Genomic DNA, 22,224 nt, shown 5'->3' with positions numbered 1-22,224 from the left:
ATACTATTAACACTCGACGCGAAGCAACGGAATGCCCTCCACAGCCTTTTATGCTTTAGCCAATCAGATTATTAAGAGATAACGTGATAAAATCTGATTCATCTGCCAAACACGCCTACACTCCGCTTCAGTGGGAACATACTCTAACTGACTCTAACAGCTGCTGTTATATCCAACGTATCCCTTGCAATATGTTTCAATACAACACTTGATGCCAATGGGGTCTTGACCTGTAGTAATAAAATGATGTGATGTTTTGAAAAGGGGTAGTTTAAGGGAATAATTAAATTAAAATCATGACTTATTTATTTTTAAGAATAAGAATAAGAAGTGTTTATTTGCTAGAATATGGTATAACATACAAGTACATTGGTCTTAAATATTATGTGGAACCGCATATTCTGCCAAGCATGGCGTGCAAAATTTATTGAATTTATTTAATGATTTTTTTTAATATATTAATTAGTAACTATTGCTAAAAACGCTGGCGTGGCGTTTCTTTTCACGCTGAACGTCGCTGCTGGCAACCAGGGTGTAGTTATTCAGGGCTCACCGGTTGGTTATTCAAGAAGACTTCCGTAGCAAGGCAAACGGCCGCGCACTGTTCAACATTGAACGATAATAATATTAGAAACGCTTCATAGTAATGCAAACATAGGTATTGCACTGTCACGCCTGCGATCAGCGAAGAAAACCAACCTAATGTGCCCAGTACACGCAGGTATTGACCACGCGTCGCATTAGCTGGGGGTGTTACAAATATGTTTCTACCATAATAATTGTAGGGCAGAGTTAGCAGATTGTCACTGACGGGGCAGATTACGACAAATGAGTATGTGAGAGGCTTAGTCGTCATCAATATCTGTAAACATGATCTCGATTCGCGCGAAATGAGAAATGAAGCACTATCACGTTAGATGTTAGTCCGATGCGGGATTTATCGATGTTCTGATTCGGTTACATCGATTTGTGTCGAAGTGTTATTCGTTTTGCATCCATCACCTCGTCTTGATATTGGTTTTATCGATGCAACGTAACACGAACGAACACTTTACGAAATACGTATACAATTTAGGTACACATTGAGCCCATCTTATGTAGGTTAAATCTGCATAAGCAAGAAAACATGTGTAGGTACGGTTCTGAAAAATGGTGATAGAACAGATTATTATAGGATAGTGAAATTTTAGCCCTTCGCATTGTAATAATGTCCCTGAAAGTCGAAAAGTAACGCAGCTACGTGATGCATGCTGGTTTTACTGAAACGGAACGTTTCTAGAAACGTTAATTCAAATGGGTAACAAAAACTTACCGATTTGTAAGGTCTGAATTTGGCCATTTCGCCCCTTCTGTGTCTCGAAGAGCACGTTATTGACCTTGGTTATTATGTAATCAAAGTCTGATAATAATCATAACCTAAGAGTCGAAATCCCTTGTTTCTCTCGAATACAACTCTTTTAGTCGAAACGTATTCGGGAAGACCTGAGAGTCCATCGCATTATCATCCCAAGAAAACACATACCCTTCGTGAATAATGGGAGAGTCACAACTCCACAATTACTCTAATACGACGCAGAGTGGTCGTCGTAGACGTAGGCTAAAGTTATGGAGAAGACTTTAGGCCTTTAGTAGGGATTTCCAAAGACCACACACACGACGCAGAGTTTTTTTTTAAATAAACTAGTGCTTGGCTGCAATCAGACCTGGCAAGTAGTGCTGTAGCTTAAAATGGAGCGCGCTTGCCTAGAAGATGCTTATTCACTATTGACTTGTACCTATATTAAAAGTGGACAGGAAAACTATATAAATTACAGGAGAATGCCGTTAAAATATTAGTAGGTTGAGGGCAATTCACACTTATTGGGCAAATTACGGCGAATAGACACATAACGTCGAAATCGCGTTAGCGTTATCAGCGAACATGATCAGCATTCGGGCGAAATTAAATGCTATTGGGATAGTACTGTGCCAATTTCATCGGCAAGTAATACGTTTGGCTTGTTTGGCCTGAAGATAAGATAAATGATATTAGTTTGCTATAAATTGCTCTGTAGCAATGAATGAAAAATTTTATGGACTTTTGGAACTGAAGGCTTTGTACGACCTTTATAATGAGAATTTGAAGGCTTTTTTATAATGAGAATTTTGATACCAATGCAATCAATGCTAGATTACGATTTAATCTGCGCTGTCCTTTTTACTAACTTTTTGAAGAACACAATACACCAAAGCTTTATATACTTGTACAAGATATGATTCAAACCTTCAAGTAAACCTATCCAAATAGACCTAAAAGCTACGTTGCTAGCTAACAACAATCAATCTTGTGTAACCCAACGAAAAGGTCAAAAAAGCAATTAAAAGTTCAAGACTCTAATCTCACATGTTTGTGTGGAGAAATTGAGGGATTCTTCTCGTAAAGCTCGAGATTACGCCCTTGTTTTTATTACGAAATCCATCGAGTGACGTAACATGTTACAATAAAAAGAAAACCTCATCTCGTCTCTGTGTGATCAAAGCTTCGAACGTTTGCAGTAAAGAGAAAAAGTATAACCCATATTGGATTGTTCTTGTTTCGATAAAAACCATGTTCAATCCAACTTTTTCCACCACTATCTGATATTGGTGGAACAAAGTTATTAAAACTAGGTTGATAGAACAAAAGGTAGGGCCGGGTGAAATGGGACTAGAATTAGATTTTTTTAATTCAGTGATGATATCTAAATGGACAATTAGTGTAAATTAAAAATTTATAACACCCCCGACAAATGAAGATTACAGTAACTAGAAAAGAGCTGATAACTTTCAAACGGCTGAACCGATTTTCTTGGATTTATAGCTAGGAACACTCTCGATCAAGCCACCTTTCAAACAAAAAATATATATTTAAAATTGGTTCATTAGTTTAGGAGCTACGATGCCACAGACAGATACACAGATACACACGTCAAACTTATAACACCCCTTTTTTTGGGTCGGGGGTTAAAAAGGCGACTGACTAACTGATCTATCAACGCATAGCTCAAACTACTGGACGGATCGGGCTGTAGTTTGGCATGCAGATAGCCTATTATTCCTAGACATCCGCTAAAAAAGGATTTTTGAAAATTCAACCCCTATGGAGATAAAATAGGAGTTTGAAATTTGTAATCCGAGAAATGGTCGCCCATAGACCTCATAAAAAAAACAGTGTCACTCAGTAGGCGAACGTTTGCTCCACTTGTGGCGGGTAGTAGAAACTATATACTTCTCCAAGTCGATCTATCATGGCCTTATGAAATTAAAATAACACTTTATAATTAATATCTACTGTTGAAATACGGTATCTGGACTGCAGACACACCCAATGTTTCGTAACAATGTTTGCGTAAGCAAGGCTGGTAGGAAATTGGGAGAAAATTTTTATGCCTACCTGGCAGAAGCCCAGTAATTTGAAAAACTGCAATTTTTCAAGAAACTGACACAAGTTATACGTAGGTTAGATAAGTGTGGGCTATCTATAGCTCAATTTTAAATGATAAAATAACAAAAACCGACGTTTTTTTTATTCCGATGCAAGTTAGCCCTTGATTGCGATCTAACCGTGATAAGATGAAAGCGAACTAACTTGGTAGGGGTTGGCAGTTTCATTAAACTCATAGCCCTGATCGGTTTCTACATGGAAGGTGGAATCGTACTGGAATACTGTATTCTGCCACGGCCGAAGCCTCCCACCAGACAAAACCTACGAGTACGTTATGGGGTTGGTATGGAGCGTTTATTCTGTGTAACCTGCTTACTCCATCCCATTCGTTCATCCGTTCGCCGTCCGTCTGTCATTGAAGTCGATCGCAGAACTCAGAACTCTAACAGTAGGTTCAAAGCCTTTCCTTACTTGTTTTAGGCCCTTATCCTTAAGATCTTCCCTCAGGTAAAAGTAAGTACATAACGCCAAGACTTCAGGGCACTAAGAATACAATGTAAATAGTTGTAAGAATTATGTAAATACAATAAATAAAAAAATAAAAAATAAGTAGGTATGTGTTTGTGTCCAGAATTACAAGTGAAGTACCTAAATATTTGCTAAAGTCTGAGCCATCTCGGAATATTTTTAAGGCTCAAGGGGACTTGGAACAAAATAATTAAGGTTTTAGACTAGAGAACTGAGACTTTATTGTTAACAAAACATTAAATATTTATTTTTTACTGAATAAGATTTAAATACTATTACAATAATACTTAAAATATTTGACTACAATGAGAATTTAATGCTTTATGATTACTTTCTTATCTCTAGGGTCCATTTCTAGCGAACGGTGGCTTATCGTTTGTGAGCAAATACATTTTGCCTTTTGCCCTGAAAATAAAGAAAGATAATCTTGTTATAAATTTAGTGCCTCGCATTTAGTGCATCGCACACGAAGGGTTCCGTACAAGAATTAATGACACTTATTTTTAATTTTCATGGCGCCATTTCATAATTATTATTTGTTATTATAGCGGCAATAGAAACACACGTTCTGTGAAAATTTCCACCCTCTACCTATTACGGTTCACGAGATATAGCCCGATGACAGACAGAGGGACGGACGGCCCTTCGTGGGAGAGCCCGACAATAATTTTTCTTAAAAATATAAAATAAGAAAAATATAAAATAAGATAAAATAAACATTAATAATCAATTGTGTCTTCAAAAAAATGCCATTTTACTTACGGTAACTTTGCTCCTAAGCCCATATAACCGTCGACAACAAACCTACAAGATGCTGTCGCGCTTGTCCAGTCCTTACACAGCGTTGCTGGAAATCCTCTAGGGTTCCTAATAGATTCCGCATACAATCTCCAGGCACGGTTGTGGCTGCAGCCATCTGAAAAAAAAAAAACTTTAATCACTAGTCAGCTATGATAGTCTAGTAGCTAAGACGTCCACCTCCTGTTCGGAAGGTCGGGGATTCGGTCCCGGGCACGAAACTAACTTTCCGTAGCTATTAAATATCACTTGCTTTAACGGTGAAGGAAAATATTGTGAGGAAACCTGCATGCCTGAGAGTTCTCCATAATGTTCTCAAAGGTTTGTGAAGTCTGGCTGTGGTAGACTATGGCCAAATCCTTATTTTCTAAGAGACCTGTGCTTATTAGTGAGACGATGGGTTGATCATGATGATAATTATGACTTTAATCGCTTTAAAAGATGTTGTTAAAATAAGCCAAAGAATTCTTCCTTCATCTCAATCCATCGCAGGCCTCTCAAAATGAGAGGGTTTAGGCCACAGCTAGTCCTAAAAAATAAATTCCATCCAAAATGCAAGTCATTAGCGCAAAGTCACAGTCATCTTATAATGCACAGGCACTACGTTGCTGCTCCGACAAAAAGTATGGCGTTGCAACGCACCACCCCTCCCCGCCTCGTCTCTATGATCCCAAGTCCGTTGCGTGTGCGGTGCGGCGCCGCACGACGTCGTAACGCATCGTATGGCATGGTGCAGCGATTTCTATGTAGGATAACGCAGCGCCACCGCCAACGCAACGCATCATGTGACTTCACTCTAATGACTTTTCCCAGTTAAAAAGAAATAGTGAAACATCTCAGCATGCAAATAATGCGATGAAACTTTTGGAAAGTTGGAATAATGGAAATAAAGTTTGCGCTGCGAAGTTTAGTAGCAACTAGCAGCGTTCTCCAAAGTTTGTCTTGGGATTTTAAATTATTATTAGTAACACACGCCGGGAATCCGGTAGTAATAATATAATTATTATTTATCTTTAAGAACACGAAAAGTTCAGTTTTAATTTTCGACTTAAATTTTTGAATTCGTCCTGATTCTTATGAAAAAGATCTCGCATTACAAAGCCCTTCATTCATCTGAAAACCAGATGAAAGGTACTTTGTTTTATGAATAACTAGATGATGTCCACGAGTTGGTAAAAATTCCGCGGGAATTTTTATCCCTTTGGGGGTTGAATTTTCAAAAATCCTTTCTTGGCGGATATCTACGTCATAATAGCTATCTGCATGCCTAGCCCGACCCGTTCAGTAGTTTGAGTTGTGCGTTGATAGACCAGTCAGTCAGTCAGTTAGCTTTTCCTGGTTTAGGGTTACGACACAATACACGAACTTACATATTCCGAACTAGCTGTGCCCGCGACTTCGTTCGCGTGGAATAGTGACTTTTCGCGCTTTATATAGCCACGGACGCTCAGGCGCGAGGCGTGTAGTACGTACTCTGTACGTGAAAAATGTTCGCCGTGATTCTTTAAATTGACATAACTTTTTTATTTATGAACCGATTGACATGAAATAAACACTAAATGTTAAGTGAAGCTTACTACAATATATTAGTGAAAACCGTATCTAAATCGAATAAGCCGTTTCTGATATTAGCGTGCACAAACACACAGACAAACAGACAAAAAAAATTAATTACAATTTCGGGTTCGGCATCGATATAATAACAACCCCTGCTACTTTTTTTTAACCCCCGACCCAAAAAGAGGGGTGTTATAAGTTTGACGTGTGTATCTGTGTATCTGTGTGTCTGTGTGTCTGTGTATCTGTGTATCTGTGTATCTGTCTGTGGCATCGTAGCACCTAAACGAATGAACCGATTTTAATTTACTTTTTTTTGTTTGAAAGGTGGCTCGATCGAGAGTGTTCTTAGCTATAATTCAAAAAAATTGGTTCAGCCGTTTAAGAGTTATCAGCTCTTTTCTAGTTTTCTTGTAGAAAAGAAGGTTGATAACCGTTAGGTTCTTAATATTATTTCAATTGACAAATTTATGTCAAGCTGTCAAGATGCCTTCACTTGTCGGGGGTGTTATAAATTTTTAATTTACACTTTTTATATATTTCGATTGTACAGACATCACTTTTCTACAATTTTATTATATGTATAGATGAGTTGCCTAAATGGGCATACTACATAGTAGGTAGTAGGTACCTCTATAAACTGTTCATTCCGTTTAAAGATTTATCTTTGGAAACGCCAAAACATGAGATCCGTTAGCATTGTGATATTGTAAGCAAACTGGCGTACCAATTGGCTCCTATCCAAAACTTGAACGTTTTGTCCAAATTTCAATACGTTTCTGAATAGTTGCTTTCTTAGGTAATAGATAACTTTCGAGATTATGCATGCCAAGCTTTCCAATAACTGGCTAAGTTATAGATTCTATTAAAAAAAAAAATCTAATCATAGGTTTCAGGTACGTAGTCCTTTAGAGAGATAAATTAAGTCGATTTTAATGCAGTTTTTACTAGGAAGGGTTAAATAAGCAATCCTAACACATGTGAAGTCGGCCTGAGTTATACATGTAGGTACCTAACTAGTTATTTATAATATAAAGAAAGAAAAAAAGTCACAAATCCATTTATATATACAACATAACCCAAACTAATTTCTGTGAACATAACCGTTAATCTCAAAAATTGCTATACATAATCTCAAACCTACTTGAGGGAGCAATCGGCATTTGGGGAGATCCAGGCAGTAGCATTCGTCTTGTACTCTGAGGTAACCAATCTTCATTGACATTTGGACATGGCGATCAATCTTCGGACGTAAGCCGACTAGTTCGCCAGTTTGATGTTATTATCTACACAGCCTCGCTTTTAACCCTGGCTGAATTTCAGTCCGCCCTTACCGTATAGCTCTCTCTTTACAAGCAACGTATCGTAACGCTGAGGGTAGGGACCCTTTCAATTAAGCACGTAATGGCAGATGTTTTATTAAGGACTCCGGAGTCTCGATCCTTCGATAAAATCGAGTGGATAAAAGTATAATTTCGACTCTTATCAGATGTCAACGATGATAACCGGAAACAATTTTGTATAATGGTTACTCATCCAGTTACTGGTATAGGGTCAACATTGTTTAACTAGCACAATCGATTGATTTGATGGTGATGATGAGGATGAAGTTCTTTTATTCCCTCGTGGAACCTAGGGCTGCCGGCTGTAGCATTTGTTTTCCATGTCCCCATATCTTTGGCCACTGCCTTGACATGGCTCCATGAGACAGTCTGTTTCAATGGACCTCCTCCAGGTGTCGATCAGTCACCCAGGTCTCCTTCGACCGATAGGCTGCTTTTGGGATCGCGATCTATCGGTAGATTTAGGCCGTCGCAACTAGGCCTCGCAAATCGCCACCCTCGTGTAATTCTAATAAATGCTAAAATATTAAATTTATTTTTACTGTCTTTACATCCTGTAGGAAGCTTCAATTATAATCTACCTGCCTTTATGATTTCATCAATAATAATTAATTCTAGCCTAACTTAATTAAAAGCTAACAGAGTAGCAATTCTCGGTAAATGGATTAATTCGATGAGTTAAAGTTACATAAAACGTCCTAACCAAGCATTTAGTGCAATGCAACCTAATTAGTCAACCCGACCTATTTACACTGTACTAGCAACAAAATATTTTTTTACCCACTGTCTACATATCACAACAAATCAAGCATAGATATTGGTTTTAAAAAAAAAACTTACAAATTTTTCAATCCTCATATCAACACCGATCATCGCTTTCAACGTATAAGTCTTGTCACGTTATTCTCGATTAGTGTACCCACGTAAATCGTTTCCACAATAACGTCATATTACCTACTACCTTTAGGATGCTTTAGGGAAAAAACGTAATCGTTACTCTTTTGTCCTTCGCCCCCAGCATCCGTGACGTCAGAGCATCGATCGATTTAAACGCGAAGCAGGCTTGAATCTTTGTTCCCAAAACAATAAAGGGCAAGCAGTGACATTTAAGGAATGGGCTGAGGGTGACAAAATATCCTTGCCTATACCAACGTTGTATGATCAGTAGGTATAATGCATAAGTAAGTTGATGTTAAATAGTTATGTATAGGCATTTACAGTGAGAGTTGAGTGAATAGGTAATTAAATACTGGCAGAAGAGGGTGAGGCCATTCACCAACTGAAGTAGTCCAGTGCAGAGTGATAGGCATCTTCTAGGCAAGAGAGTTTTATTAAGGACTCCAGTTAAAAGTTTGATAGCCGTGTAGAAACCCAAGGCGTATGGGTTTAATAAAAACTGGCATACCCCTTCCAGATTAGCTCGCTTCCATCTTAGGCTGCATCATCACTTCCCAGCAGGTCTGATAACAGTCAGCCACTAGTCTTTAAATAAAATAAAAAAATGGTGCAAGTTTGCTAAAGTGATCGCCGATAGACAAAAATGAAGACATTTGATTTAGTTGAGACTGTCCTCTTGCCTACACCACAGTTTACAGTAATGAAGGAAAGATAAGAGGAAGAAAGAAAATGTCTATTATTTTTTTAACTTTTTAGGGTTCCGTACCTCAAAAGGAAAAACGGAACCCTTATAGGATCACTTTGTTGTCTGTCTATCTGTCTGTCTGTCTGTCTGTCCGTCCGTCCGTCCGTCCGTCCGCCCGTCCGTCCGTCCGTCCGTCTCATTGCCTAATTGCAAAGAGTTTGCAATTACGCATTGTAAGGTCTACATCTCCTGAGGATGCTCCGGTGTCGGGGCGAAACGTGCGTCGAGTGGTGTTGGAATTTGTGTGGTGCTCCGTGGTGGTGGTTCGTATGGCTTGCTTGGTGGCTGGCTTTTCCTGCATGTTTTTCAGTGGGAGGGCGGGCGGTGCATGTCGCATGCTGCATGTTGCACCATACAGATTTCTTTGTTTGGCGGATTATAGGAAAATAAGTTTTTAGTTCCTTGTATATCATGTAAAAAAAAAAATTAAAATGTGTTTTAATTTTCAAAGTAAGATAACTAAGTATACCAAGTGGGGTATCATAATATGAAAGGGCTTTACCTGTACATTCTAAAACAGATTTTTATTTATTTTCATGTTTTTGATTTATCGTGCAAAATGTTGGAAGAAATACCCGAGTACGGAACCCTCAGTGCGCGAGTCTGACTCGCACTTGGCCGGCTTTTTTAATAATGTACGGAATAACACAAAATATTGGATTGCCTGCGAATTTCTTCGGTTTCTGAGTATCTCCAAGTTAAATGTCCGAACCCCTCCAAAACAAGATGAACACTGAATATACTTACAAAAATAACTCAACTCTCTATTCTTCACGAGTTCATCGAACCAGCATCCAGGCTGGATCCATTGCCCGTGGTTAGGGTAGAAGTCCACATCACCAATCGGATGAGGAAACCCAAAGATCCCAGGATTTGTGTGTAGCACGTCTACGAATATAGCGTCTCCTTTAGCAAGATGGTTCTCTTGGCCGCCCAAACTGTAACCGGGATACGCTGGATCCAATCCTTTAGGAAGAGGAAAGTTTATTTTAAAAATCGGTCAAGTGCGAGACGGACTCGTACATGAAGGGTTCTGTATCATGGTCTAAGAAATAACACTTTTCAATTTTTTTTAATATTCATGGCGACTTTTTTGAAATTTTATATTTGTTGTTACAGCGGCAATAAATACACATTCTGTGATTCTGTGAAAATTCCAACTCTCAGCCTTTTACGGTTCAAGAGATACAGCCCGCTGACAGACAGACGGACGGACGGTATAGCCGAGGTTTAGTAATAGGCTGTTGGCAACAGAAATTAGCCATCTGCAGGTGAGATATCATAGTTCACAAAAGTGTACACAAACACAGGTGTACTTTCTATTCCTTCACTCTCACCCTGGAACGGAAATCCGACACGATCGGAGAGAGGTCAGGACCACCGTCTTTCCATGAGGAGGCACGGTGATGAAACACCGCCAACTTCCTAACTCCGGGCTTAGTGCCTACTGAGAACTCTTTTTTTTTTCTCTTCTGGCTTTACAAAGGTTAGCCAATGTCAATTTGTAGTTATTTACAAGTTAGGGAAACTATATAGGTAAGTATGGACTTCGTCTGTGCCGGCGCTCGCCGACATACGCGCGGCGCCTCTTTTGAGCGCTTCCCAGTCAGTTTCACCACCAAAAAACACCAGTGAAACACAAAAACCGGCCATTTTTAACAAAAAAAAAAACACTCCAAAAAGGCACCGCACGCACGCCAACAAACGCCACCACAGACGAAGTCAGGAGAACAGGAGAGTAATAAAAGGTCTTACCAGTAATTCTTCCCAATCTCAGCCTCGGAGTACGAGACCGAAGCACCTTGCCTGCAAACCCAGCAGCCTCCGCTCCTAAAGAAAATCCGATAACATGCAGAGATTCCGCTGGCACGCCAGTCAAGTTCAAGAACTCTACAAAATTTGCTAATCTCTCTCCCATGTATCTTGTGTTCCTTACTGCTGATATGTACCTTGAAGGAAAAGCAGCCGAATGTCTTATAAAAAAATCTCTTCTATTTATTCTGGTATCTTTCAAATTGTTCTTTATTCTAACACTAGCTTTTGCCAGCAATTTCGTCCGCGATACTTATAATAAAATTTATTTGATTGAGGTTTATTGAAAATCTCATAGGAATTCTTTGATTTTCCGGGATAATAAGTTGTCCATGTCAGTTTCCGGGATGCAAGCTACCTCTGTACAAAATTTCATATAAATAGGTTAAACGGATGGGCCTTTAAGAATGGAAACTCTTTGATATTCCTGGATAAAAAGTAGCCTATGTCCCCGGGATGTAATCTAACTCTATACCAAACATCAAATTTTTTTTTTTTTCGCGTTCTGGTTACACCCTGTATGTGCGTATGTTTGTTACTCTTTCACGCAAAACTGCCAGACGGATTTAGCTGTGGAATGGAGATAGATTATACCCTGGATTAACACATAGGCTACTTTTTACCCCGGAAAATCAAAGAGTTTCCACGGGATTTTTAAAAACCTATATCCATGCGAATGAAGTCGCGAGAATCAGCTACTAAAGTAATAAAGTTTCGTGAAGGTACTGTATAATGAATTGTACTAATCTAATTCTAATCCAGCGCTTCACGGCATCTTAAACAAACGATCAGAACGCAAAGCTCATCTTAAGCCGAGTGGAAAATACGTTAATGTTTGTGCATAATTGTTGAGATGAATAATTTATCCCGCGTCAGTCTCGTAATGGGAAGCCTGTTTAGGTCAGGTATACTTTTGTCTCCTTAGTTCGAGTTTGTACGTTTCGATTACGCTGATAGATTTCGCTAATCGAAATCTATAAGAATCGAAGCAGTCTTATTCATAAAAATCCCTTAATATAGGTTTAAAACGTTCATTAGCTAAAATGCTCATTAGGCCTATTAAACGTTTCATAACTTTCTTTATTCATAAAGGTTCAATAAACCTCTCACAACTAAATTCTCGCTATAGGCTAGTTTCGCTTTGTTATGTTGTCGTTCTGATGAATTCATAGACAAAATTGCAAAAAAACTGGGCTCTACACAGAAAAGTGACACAGGTGTGACATTTGTTTTCGAATTTCGGTCAATTGTCTGAGTTCTGAAGGATAGTTAGGTATTATCGTTCGGAGTTTTGTTCCGCTTTATTTAATTATAAAAATGGAAACAGGAAGGATTTTAGAAATTAGCGTTAGATTTTATTATACTATTTAAAAAAAAAGATGTATTAGGTAAAAGTATGTATTAGAATTTAGATACAGTACCTGGACATTCATGGAATAAAATCCTTTTTTTTTTAATTGAAAATATTACAATAAAACTTAAAGCTAGCCTTATCTAATTACTATACAAATCATGCCCGTGTGGAATGGTGCCAAGAATACTGGCTGCATTTCCACGCTTGACAGCCAGGCTGATCCGTTGCGCAAAAAATGAGCCAGCCCTTTTTTTACCCAAATCCTTCTCGGTTTATGTAGTTAGATACTGAGCTGCATCACCGCCATATTTCTTACGTTAGAAGAAATCACATACCTATGTAAAAGAATGATTACATGAAAAGAAACTTCGAAATTAGGTAGAAACTTTTAGGTACCTACTTCACGACGTCCGTCCCTAGCATCTTATAGCAATTAAAACTTGGAACTCTAGTTAATTACCACAGCCTCTCGAATCCAGAATAAATAACGTACAAATAATAATGACAATGCAATGGCACTAGAATCAACCAAAACAAAATAACCTCACTTCCAAACAAATTATCAGCTGTTAAGACAAGACGGCGGCCATCTTGTTCTTTAATAAGGGTTTATAGTAGGGTTCAGCCTGTTATAAGTTATGGAGCCGTTATTGAACACTTTTAGCACTATTGAACGTTTATGAATCATGTTTTTGAGAACTTTGCTTATAACAAGCTAATAAAGCTTCTACAAATTTTTATGAATAAGACTATAACGTCATTCAGAGCAAAATAGGCCTCTTTGTTTTCTCTGTTTTATGCCCACTTGGACAAGGACACTTAAAATGATAAATTTTTTAAGCTGTCGCTTTTTGGGAACTGCAGGAACCGCATTAATGCTCATATCAAAAGTGACAGCATTACAAAAAATAAATCAATTTAACTGACCTTGTGCAAATGGACCGTAAAACCATTTTTATCTGGACGAACTTGAGCCTTAAAATAAGGTAGGTCATTTAGGGTTTCACTTTAACGTAATAGTGTTTTGATACTCGATGTCGCAGTAGAGCAAACTTGTACTAAGCCTATCGAATGTGACCTCATTGCTTCAAGCTTCTGCTGTAAACAAGGGATTTGGTTTAAAACGCTTAAGTTTGAGTCGGGAGACGGGACGGTTAACCTGTGCGGTCAATGAGACTTGATATGCTTAGAATTTGATCTCTTTTTTAAGGGTTCCGTATCCACAAAGAAAAAAAAACCGGTCAACTGCGAGTCGGACTCGCGCATGAAGGGTTCCGTACCATCGTACAAGATATACCTAACACCTTTATTAGTACTCTGCAAGTCAATAACAGTCAGCGCCATCTATATGTGATTTAGTGAATTAAGTTTTTCGTGAACACGTTTGATTTTTTTTTTGTATGATGTAACCACAAATTCACGGTTATCGGATTTTTTCTTTACTTGTCCTATACCTACCGCCAAATTTCATGATTCTAGGTCAACGGGAAGTATCCTATAGGTTTTCTTAACAGAGACGACAGACGGATAGACAGACAGACAACAAAGTGATCCTATAAAGGTTCCGTTTTTCCTTTTGAGATACGGAACCCAAAAAGGAACTCTTATAGGATCACTCCGTTGTTTATCTGTCTATCGTGTCTGACAAAACGGCAAAATTTCAGTAGAAGGGTTTGCGCTCGAGATCGAAGGGTTTGAACTGGGCGTTGATGAGTCACTAGTCAGTCAGTGAGTCAGGGCTTTTCGTTTTAGTATAGACTAACAGTTAATTGCAAAATATCCATACTTCCATACTCTATACTTAATATTAGAAATGCGAAATCGTGTCGGCTAGCTTTTCACGGTTCATCAGTTTAACCGATTATGATGAAACTAGTCTGCGGCTTCAACCGCGTGGAGTAAACAAATTTCAAACCCTTGTTTTACCCCTTCAGAATGGTGCCAAGAATACTGGCTGCATTTCCACGCTGGACAGCCAGGCTGATCCGTCGCGCCAAAATGAGCCAGCCCTTCTGTCACCCGATGAGGCTATTAATCGCGGTAAAATGTCTCGTAAATGGTTAGAAGCTCTTACCAGGGAAAAACGACAAGTCGAGACCAATCCACTGCAATGAAGTTATAATCACCTCTAAATAAAAACGCTGAAAGAAAATAATTTTTTTAGTAATATAATTTAGCTAAGTCTGACTTAAACTGACTGACTTAGACTGAGTCGTCAAACCTCTGAATGTAATATCATATCCTTAGTCCTTACTCTGGTTGATCTTTGCCCCGTGGGGAACAGTGGAAAAGCGTATCATGAGAAAGCTAGGGCGATTTCTTATAGCTAGGAAACCCAAGAAAGGTAATTGGACATTTTGGACCCGCTTTGCGGACATGAACCAAAATAGTTTTACATCAAAGATAATATTGATTTTTTTTGTATATAATAATATAAATATTTGATTCAAAATTGATGGCGGAAAAAAGATATTAAATACGGAATTGATTTATACTCTTATAAATCAATAGGTTTTCTTTCATGGTACAAAAATCATTTGATTTTTTTTTTTCGTGATTCCCATGACCCACGACAACGCGACCAATGTAGATGCCGAATTTGAATGCATACTTTTCGCTTATGTCCACCGCCGCGGGTATGGTTAATGGTATCCATACTAAAGTACTCGTTTAACTTTTAATCCAAGATTTTTTTAATTTTTGATAGGTACTTATAATAGGTTTATGTATCGTTTAAAGATCTCACCATTTTTCAACATTGTAGTACTTGCACCTGTGATGGCTTCAGAAAATCCATATAAATAAATGACTGTGGGTCTTGATGAACTGAAGCGCGTGTCATATAACGCTCTTTGGTCTCCCGGTATGATGGAATCGTGGTAAATTGGATTTCCCCTGGAACAAGAAAATATAATACTGGCTTAAATCCCGCGAGTTCGTTCACGTGGATTTAGGTTTTTTTATAATTAAGTCACAGTCAAGCGTAAATCGGCTCATTATTCCGATCCCGATCCAAAATCTGATTAATTAAATATACCTATTACCTATATAAAGAGAGAAAACTTAGTGAAGGAAAAGGTAAAACCCTCAAATATACAATGGCTTCTGTTATCACACTAATAAATTATTATAAAGGCGAAATTTTGTATTTGTGTGTGTATTTGTTTCTTTCACACAAAAATCACTGGACAGAATTGGCGAAAATGTGGAACAGACATAGATTATACCCTAGATTAACACATAGGCTAGTTCTTATCTCGGAAAATCAAAGAGTTCCCACGGGATTTAGAAAAACCTAAATCCACGCGGACGAAGTCGCGAGCATCAGCTAGTAGCTCAAATAAAATAGAACTAAATAATTGTATCCTCAAACCACGAGTTAAGAAATCAAATTTAATAATCGTTATAATACAGAAATACATCTACTTATCTAAAAATCGACTAGACTAGACTGATCTATCATCACACAGTTCAAACAACTGGACGGATTGGGCTGAAATCTGGCATGCAAATAGCTATTATGACGTCAACAGCCACTTAGAAAGGATTTTGGACAATTCAACCCCTAAGCGAGTAAAACGGGTTTGCTGTAGTCCCCGCGGGCAGTCACGGGCATAAACTAGTTACTAGATAAAACTTACCTAGTAAAAAGTTTATATTGAATGTCGATGGTATCGTCTCTCGCGCAACAGGTTTCGCAATCGCCCACCGGGGCTGGCATGAAGCACACTTGAGTGATGCCTGAAAGCATGGAAATAAAACAACGTAATAAGGTACCCACTTCACCTAACACCTTTAGAGTTTAGACCGGCCGCATATTACACTGGTTTTCTTTTTGAGGTACGGAACCCTAAAAATAGACTTTTTAGGGTTCCGTAACTCAAAAGGGACAACGGAACCCTTATAGGATCACTTTGTTGTCTGTCTGTCTATCTATCTGTCTGTCTGTCTGTCTGTCCGTCCGTCCGTCCGTCCGTCTGTCCGTCCGTCCGTCCATCCGTCCGTCCTTCCGTCCGTCCGTCCGTTCGTCGTGTCTGTAAAGAAACCTATAGGGTACTTCCCATTGACCTACAATCATGAAATTTGGTAGGTAGTTAGGTCTTATAGCACAAGTACAGGAATAAATCTGAAAACAGCGAATTTGTGGTTACATCATTCATTAAAAAAAATTAAAATGTGTTTCAAAATAAGAACTATACCAAGTGGGGTATCATATGAAAGGACTTTTCCTGTACATCCTAAAACAGATTTTTATTAATTTTTATGTTTAATAGTTTTTTATTTATCGTGTGGAAAAAATACCCGAGTACGGAACCCTCAGTGCTCGAGTCCGACTCGCACTTGGCCGGTTTTTTATTGTTTGTAATACAGTCGTAGAACTACGTTGTAATACATTACAATAATAATTTATATGCTCGAGCGAGTAAGCACAATGTGTGCGTAAGATAACATTGTATGTATAACACTAAAGTATAAGTTATAACATAAAGTTTACTTTGCTAAGTTATTTCCGATTGTTCTATTGCGCTCCGACCATTGCTATAATAAAATACCTATTACCTACCTAACATAATTTTGTTTTTCAATTCAATTTAATGCTTATACATATTTCTGTTCATAAAGTATATTTTGAAAATTTTATTCGGATGAAGCAATTGATCGTAGAGCCCAGCGAGGGTGATTTGCTGACTTAGTGATCAACACTCAACTGAATGATATCCACCGAGCTAATTCTAATTGACCGGTTGGGTGACGAATAAACCCATGATGATCATGAGGTGATCAGTAGGAGAATCAAAGCAGCCGACATACCTACTCGTAGCTTAGTTCAAAGAATCGATAGACGTTGGGGCTCCAAGCTGCTTGAATAGGGACCTCGCACCGGAAAGCGTAGCGTTGGAAGATCCCCCACTAGGTGGACAACAGACATCAAATGAATAGCAAGGAGCCAATCACTCCAAGAGACCTACGTCCAGCTGTGGAGTCTATCAGTTCATAATGATGATTATAAATAAACTATGTGTTACTGGCCTTCTATAGGCTTTTGGAGTGAACTTGAACGTAGAGTCTAGAGTCATACTCTATCTAAGGAATCGTACAAGCGGTCTCACGCTCAACGATCGGACGTGGCACTGTAAGCACATGAATTAAAAAACCGGTCAAGTGCGAGTCAGACTCGCGCACCAAGCGTTTCGTACTTAGGTTTTTTTCCGACATTTTGCACGATAAATCAAAAACTATTCTCTATAAAAATATATAAAAATCACTTGTCACGAGATCAAAGACGTAGGACTACTGTGTATCCTTAAATACTGTGGTGTAAGTGCGGAAGGCTCAGGAAATAAACAAAGACAAAGTAATAATATCCAATTAACTATAAATAATATAGCCAAGTGGCTGGGTACTATACTGTAGTAATTACCAGAGAAAAATAATAAACACTTTGTTAATTTTACATTAGACCAATAATAATAATTGCAGTCAACACGCGATTTAATTAAATAAACCTTAGCAAGTCCTTCATTCTGCAAACAAACATAGCTGTTGCATGACAAGTAGTCTGTAAACATATAAGTGCATACGATTTACTCATACTTCATACGTCTCTAAATACTTCGACAAGTATTTATTTCTCTCTTTATTTCACTAGATTGTAAAGTTATAAAGCCCAGCGAATGTGTCTGTTTGAAAGTGCGAAACTTAAAAATCGATCAACAGATTGTACCTAGGTATTCAAGTTTTCACCAATAGAAGGCGTGTTTTGTTGAAGGGTCCAAAGTATAGGCCACCCCTGCGAAGCAACGGTGAGTCGGATGATTGCCAATAAAAGCTAGAGCGTATAGCACCGGCCAAGCCGGTCCAGAACTAAAGGAACTGCACTATATGTTGCTCTTTCTGTTCCCTATGATATATAAATATAAAAATAATAATAATTATACTTAGTTAGTTATAACATTACCTACTAACTGTAAGATTTATAACGAAACACGTGGGGCCACGTTTGGCGAACGCTTGGAAAGTGCGAACGTAATCAGAATGCAATAGATATAATTGATCAATGCATGATTGACACCTGAGTTTCAAACAGTTTTATTCTTCTGCAAATCATATGAACTGTTGTGAGTTGTGAGAGTATTTTCCAAGATAGCTACTCATTATTAACCAGAATTATTGAACCCTCACTTCAAACTTATTAACCGCCGAGTTTCTTGCTGGTTCTTCTCGCTAGGAAAGGCTAATGCCTTTGCGAACCAGTGGTCGAGGCTTTTGACGATTCAAAAGTGCTTTTAGAAGTCTAATTGAATAAAAATATTTTAAATTAAAACCGCAACACTAAACATTGCGCAATCAATATACCTACTTTGTCATCAGGTAATCAATATTACCTCAAATTGTCTGCCAATCCGCACTAGGCCAGCGTGGTAAACTATGACCAAAACCCTTCTCACTCTGAAAGGAGATGATGCGATGGGTTCATCATGATTATCTACCACAATATGGATCGTAATAACATGCGTGGATCGTGTGATAATATTGAACATTTACCTAGTAGGCCAATATAAGATTGAGATGTATGTAATTCGTGCATCCACTATTATGAAACATCCACTTTGCTACTTACTTGACATAATAACACACACAGCTGTACATAAAGGATCCAGCAGCATATTTATAAAAATATGAGAACAAGGTACCTAACTAACATTGAAGACTGCTTTGTTAGAGAAGGTATCCAATATTATTACAACATCAACTGTTTCAGTACCTAGCAATTCTGTATTAATTTGAAGCCATTAAGATAGCTGAAACCGTAAAGAATTTAATAAAAAGCAATGCTGAACTAGTTATAATGATTTAAAACCAATTTTACCAATGCTAAATAGGCTGTTGTGTAATTATTTCTAAACGATTTTCATCGATGCGGGCTAAATATTGAAGAGTTGGTATGAAATTGAAATATCAACTGTTATTATTTTATTAGTGGGTCTGTAACTTTATGTTACAGACCCACTAATTAGTAACTACTACCGTTGTAGTAACTACCGTTTTTAGGGTTCCGTACCCCTAGGGTGCCAATGGGACTCCATTATAAGCCTCCGCTGTAGGTCCGTCCGTCTATCTGTCTATCAGCGGGCTGTACCTATGTCGTGAACCGTAATACGAGTAGGTAGAGACTTGTAATTTTCACAGAATGTGTATTTCTATTGTCGCCAAAACAAAAAATCTTAACGAATAATAAAATTTTCAAAATGGCTAACCATGAAAATTAAAGTAAAGAAAAAGTGCTATTTCTTGAAAGATGATACGGAACCCTTCAAGAGCGAGTCCGAGTCGCATTGGCCGTTTTTTTGTGGATTAGTTAGTAAAAGAGGTACCTATAAGATTCCGAAAATTTAAATATGTAGTTTTTGCCAAAATAGCCTTGCTTTTTATAGTTTGGTAGAAACCGAACCGGAACGGTTCGCCCGGGTCATAATACCTATAATATAACATTATACTTAGACATAATATATATTATACACTATATATTATTATATAACATAGCCGATGTCCTTCTGGAATACGAGGATGTCCATCTGGTGAAAGAATTTTTCCGGATGTAGTTCCGGAGATCACCTTCCACGTATGTTATACTTATACAAAAAGTAGGTACCTATATACTTACATGTAATTAATTATCACCACTATATCATCTTACAAATATAACAATTTTGACCATAAAAAGGTGTACAATAGTACCTAAATGATTTTGAGTTTGAGTTTACACAAACTCATAATACTTTTTAGTAAGTATAGAAGTAAGTAAGTACCTTTTTATATAGGTACCTATTACGATTATCACCACGAAATATTTCTACATCAAACCTAGTAATATCTAGAATATTATTTTTATTTTTATTGTATCTAACCCAGATTAAAAGTCCTTCATATTCATTGTAAACTTTCTTAAAATAAATATACCTAGTTACCTAATTCTTATTGATATAATACGTCCACTGAAATAACAAAATCTTTACACAAAAATATATAACAGATTGAAGTCAAAGCTGGTAATCCAACTTATAAAGTAAACAGTCATAAAGTATAGTAATCTATAAGGGAACTTTATGAAATATTAATAATAATTATTTGTCTATTTAATTATTTGTTTTGGCGCACATCACGCCGAAACTGAATCCTTATATACTGAAACGGAAATACTGAATCCATTGAGACGAACTTTCACAGTTCGAATTACTTAAGATTGTTTTTTTCTCTCATTTATTTATTTTTCCCATTTTATCCTATTTTTAAACAACAAATAATAAAATAACAAAAACAAGAGAAAAAATAACAGAAACACAGAAAAAATAACAGAAACAACAGAAAAAATAACAGAAACACAGAAAAAATAACAGAAACAACAGAAAAAATAACAGAAACAGAAAAAATAACAGAAACATATTTATTATTAGAATTCACACTTATTTCCACAATTTCATTATTTATTTTATCTGATTGTAAATATGATTTATGATTTGCTATGTTAACTTCCGATCTCTGATTTAATAATAGATCTTTACTTTTTTTTTGTTTCCCTTTGACACTGACGCAAAAGCTGGCTTTTGGTCCCAAAGGTTTGGTTGAGATTTGCGTCCACCTCACTCAAACCCGTTCTCTAACCTACTTTTATATTATCTATTATATATATATCTATTGATAAAATATATATTTATTAATCCTATAATAATTTCTATTGAGGGCAACCAATAACTAGTAATAAAACATCTTTTATATAAACTTTTACAAGTGCTTTTAAATCATCAATAAGTTTACCAATTTTTCAAACCACTCACCAATATAAAAAGACATCAATTGGCATGTCGCTGTAGTGTTGAACATACTCCAAAACATTTTAAAATTTCCACTTTTCCACGCGTAATGGAAAATATTTCTGATACATTTTATCACGTTCTGAGATTACCTGGTACACCGATATACTCTGCACCAATACACATTTCGATTAACAGACAAAAACTTTTTTCGATTATTAAAGGTCTTTTTTTGTATAGACGAGTAGATTTCGTATATGAAATCTACAGAAACAAATAGGAAACCTTATTTGAAACACGGCATTCGCACACGGATATTCACTTCTATATAAGATGAGATTGTTCCATACGTAATTTTTCTTTGAGCATCTACTTCGGAGCTCCTTTATTTATAAGATACGAGGAGCAAAAATAAATAACGCGAATAAATTAATTCAATTTCAATCTCTTCAGCGTTCAAGGTATTTTTGAAGACTAAGTTTCTATTATCGTAGCGTTCGTTCACGGTACCTACCCGAATGTTATGCAAATGTTTTATTATTTTGTTTTATCTCCGATAATGGCAGATTAGCCATAGAACTGCGGTGTGCAATAGCGCTCCGTCGAATCGATTACTTCGACGTCTAAAATAAGAATAAAATTACTATAAGCTTTATCGCCATGATCGGTTTGATGACGATGATGCCTTTGATTTTGTTAACCCCCGACCCAAAAAGAGAGGTGTTTTAAGTTTGACTTGTGTATCTGTGTATCTGTCTGTGGCATCGTAGCTCCTGAACGAATGAACCGATTTTAATTTAGTTTATTTTTGTTCTTAGCTATAATCCAAGAAAATCGGTTCAGCCGTTTGAAAATTATAAGCTCTTTTCTAGTTTTCTTATTAGACCGGTTATTACTATCCGAGTCCGACCAATACAAATTAGTGTCCAGCCAAATTCTAATAAAAATGTGTCGGGGGTTTTTTAAATTTTGAA

The 22,224-nt window shown here is 37.3% G+C and overlaps 2 protein-coding genes across 3 annotated transcripts in view; one reads left to right on the top strand and one right to left on the bottom strand.

Annotated features, from left to right (window-relative positions):
* The window catches only part of LOC123873853 (protein PRRC2C), an 88,771-nt gene that overhangs the window by 54,903 nt on the left and 11,644 nt on the right, over window positions 1-22,224 (top strand). The window lies entirely within an intron of this gene.
* Window positions 4,149-21,873, bottom strand: LOC123873858 (pancreatic lipase-related protein 2). Of its 2 annotated transcripts, XM_045918953.1 has the most exons (9): window positions 21,765-21,873; window positions 21,275-21,420; window positions 16,079-16,178; window positions 15,184-15,332; window positions 14,512-14,578; window positions 11,027-11,220; window positions 10,019-10,237; window positions 4,694-4,847; window positions 4,150-4,336 (listed from the first exon to the last, which is right to left on the bottom strand). In XM_045918953.1, the coding sequence occupies exons 2-9, from the start codon at window positions 21,330-21,332 to the stop codon at window positions 4,273-4,275; spliced, it is 1,005 nt and encodes a 334-aa protein (XP_045774909.1). In that variant the 5' UTR covers window positions 21,333-21,420; window positions 21,765-21,873; the 3' UTR covers window positions 4,150-4,272. The 2 variants fall into 2 exon arrangements, with proteins under 2 accessions (XP_045774910.1, XP_045774909.1); XM_045918954.1 differs by lacking the exon at window positions 21,275-21,420 and having other exon boundaries at window positions 4,149-4,336.

The sequence above is a fragment of the Maniola jurtina genome, chromosome 17, assembly GCF_905333055.1.
Source record: "Maniola jurtina chromosome 17, ilManJurt1.1, whole genome shotgun sequence".
Lineage (NCBI taxonomy): Eukaryota > Metazoa > Arthropoda > Insecta > Lepidoptera > Nymphalidae > Maniola > Maniola jurtina.
This window is presented reverse-complemented; position numbering and strand designations above follow the sequence as displayed.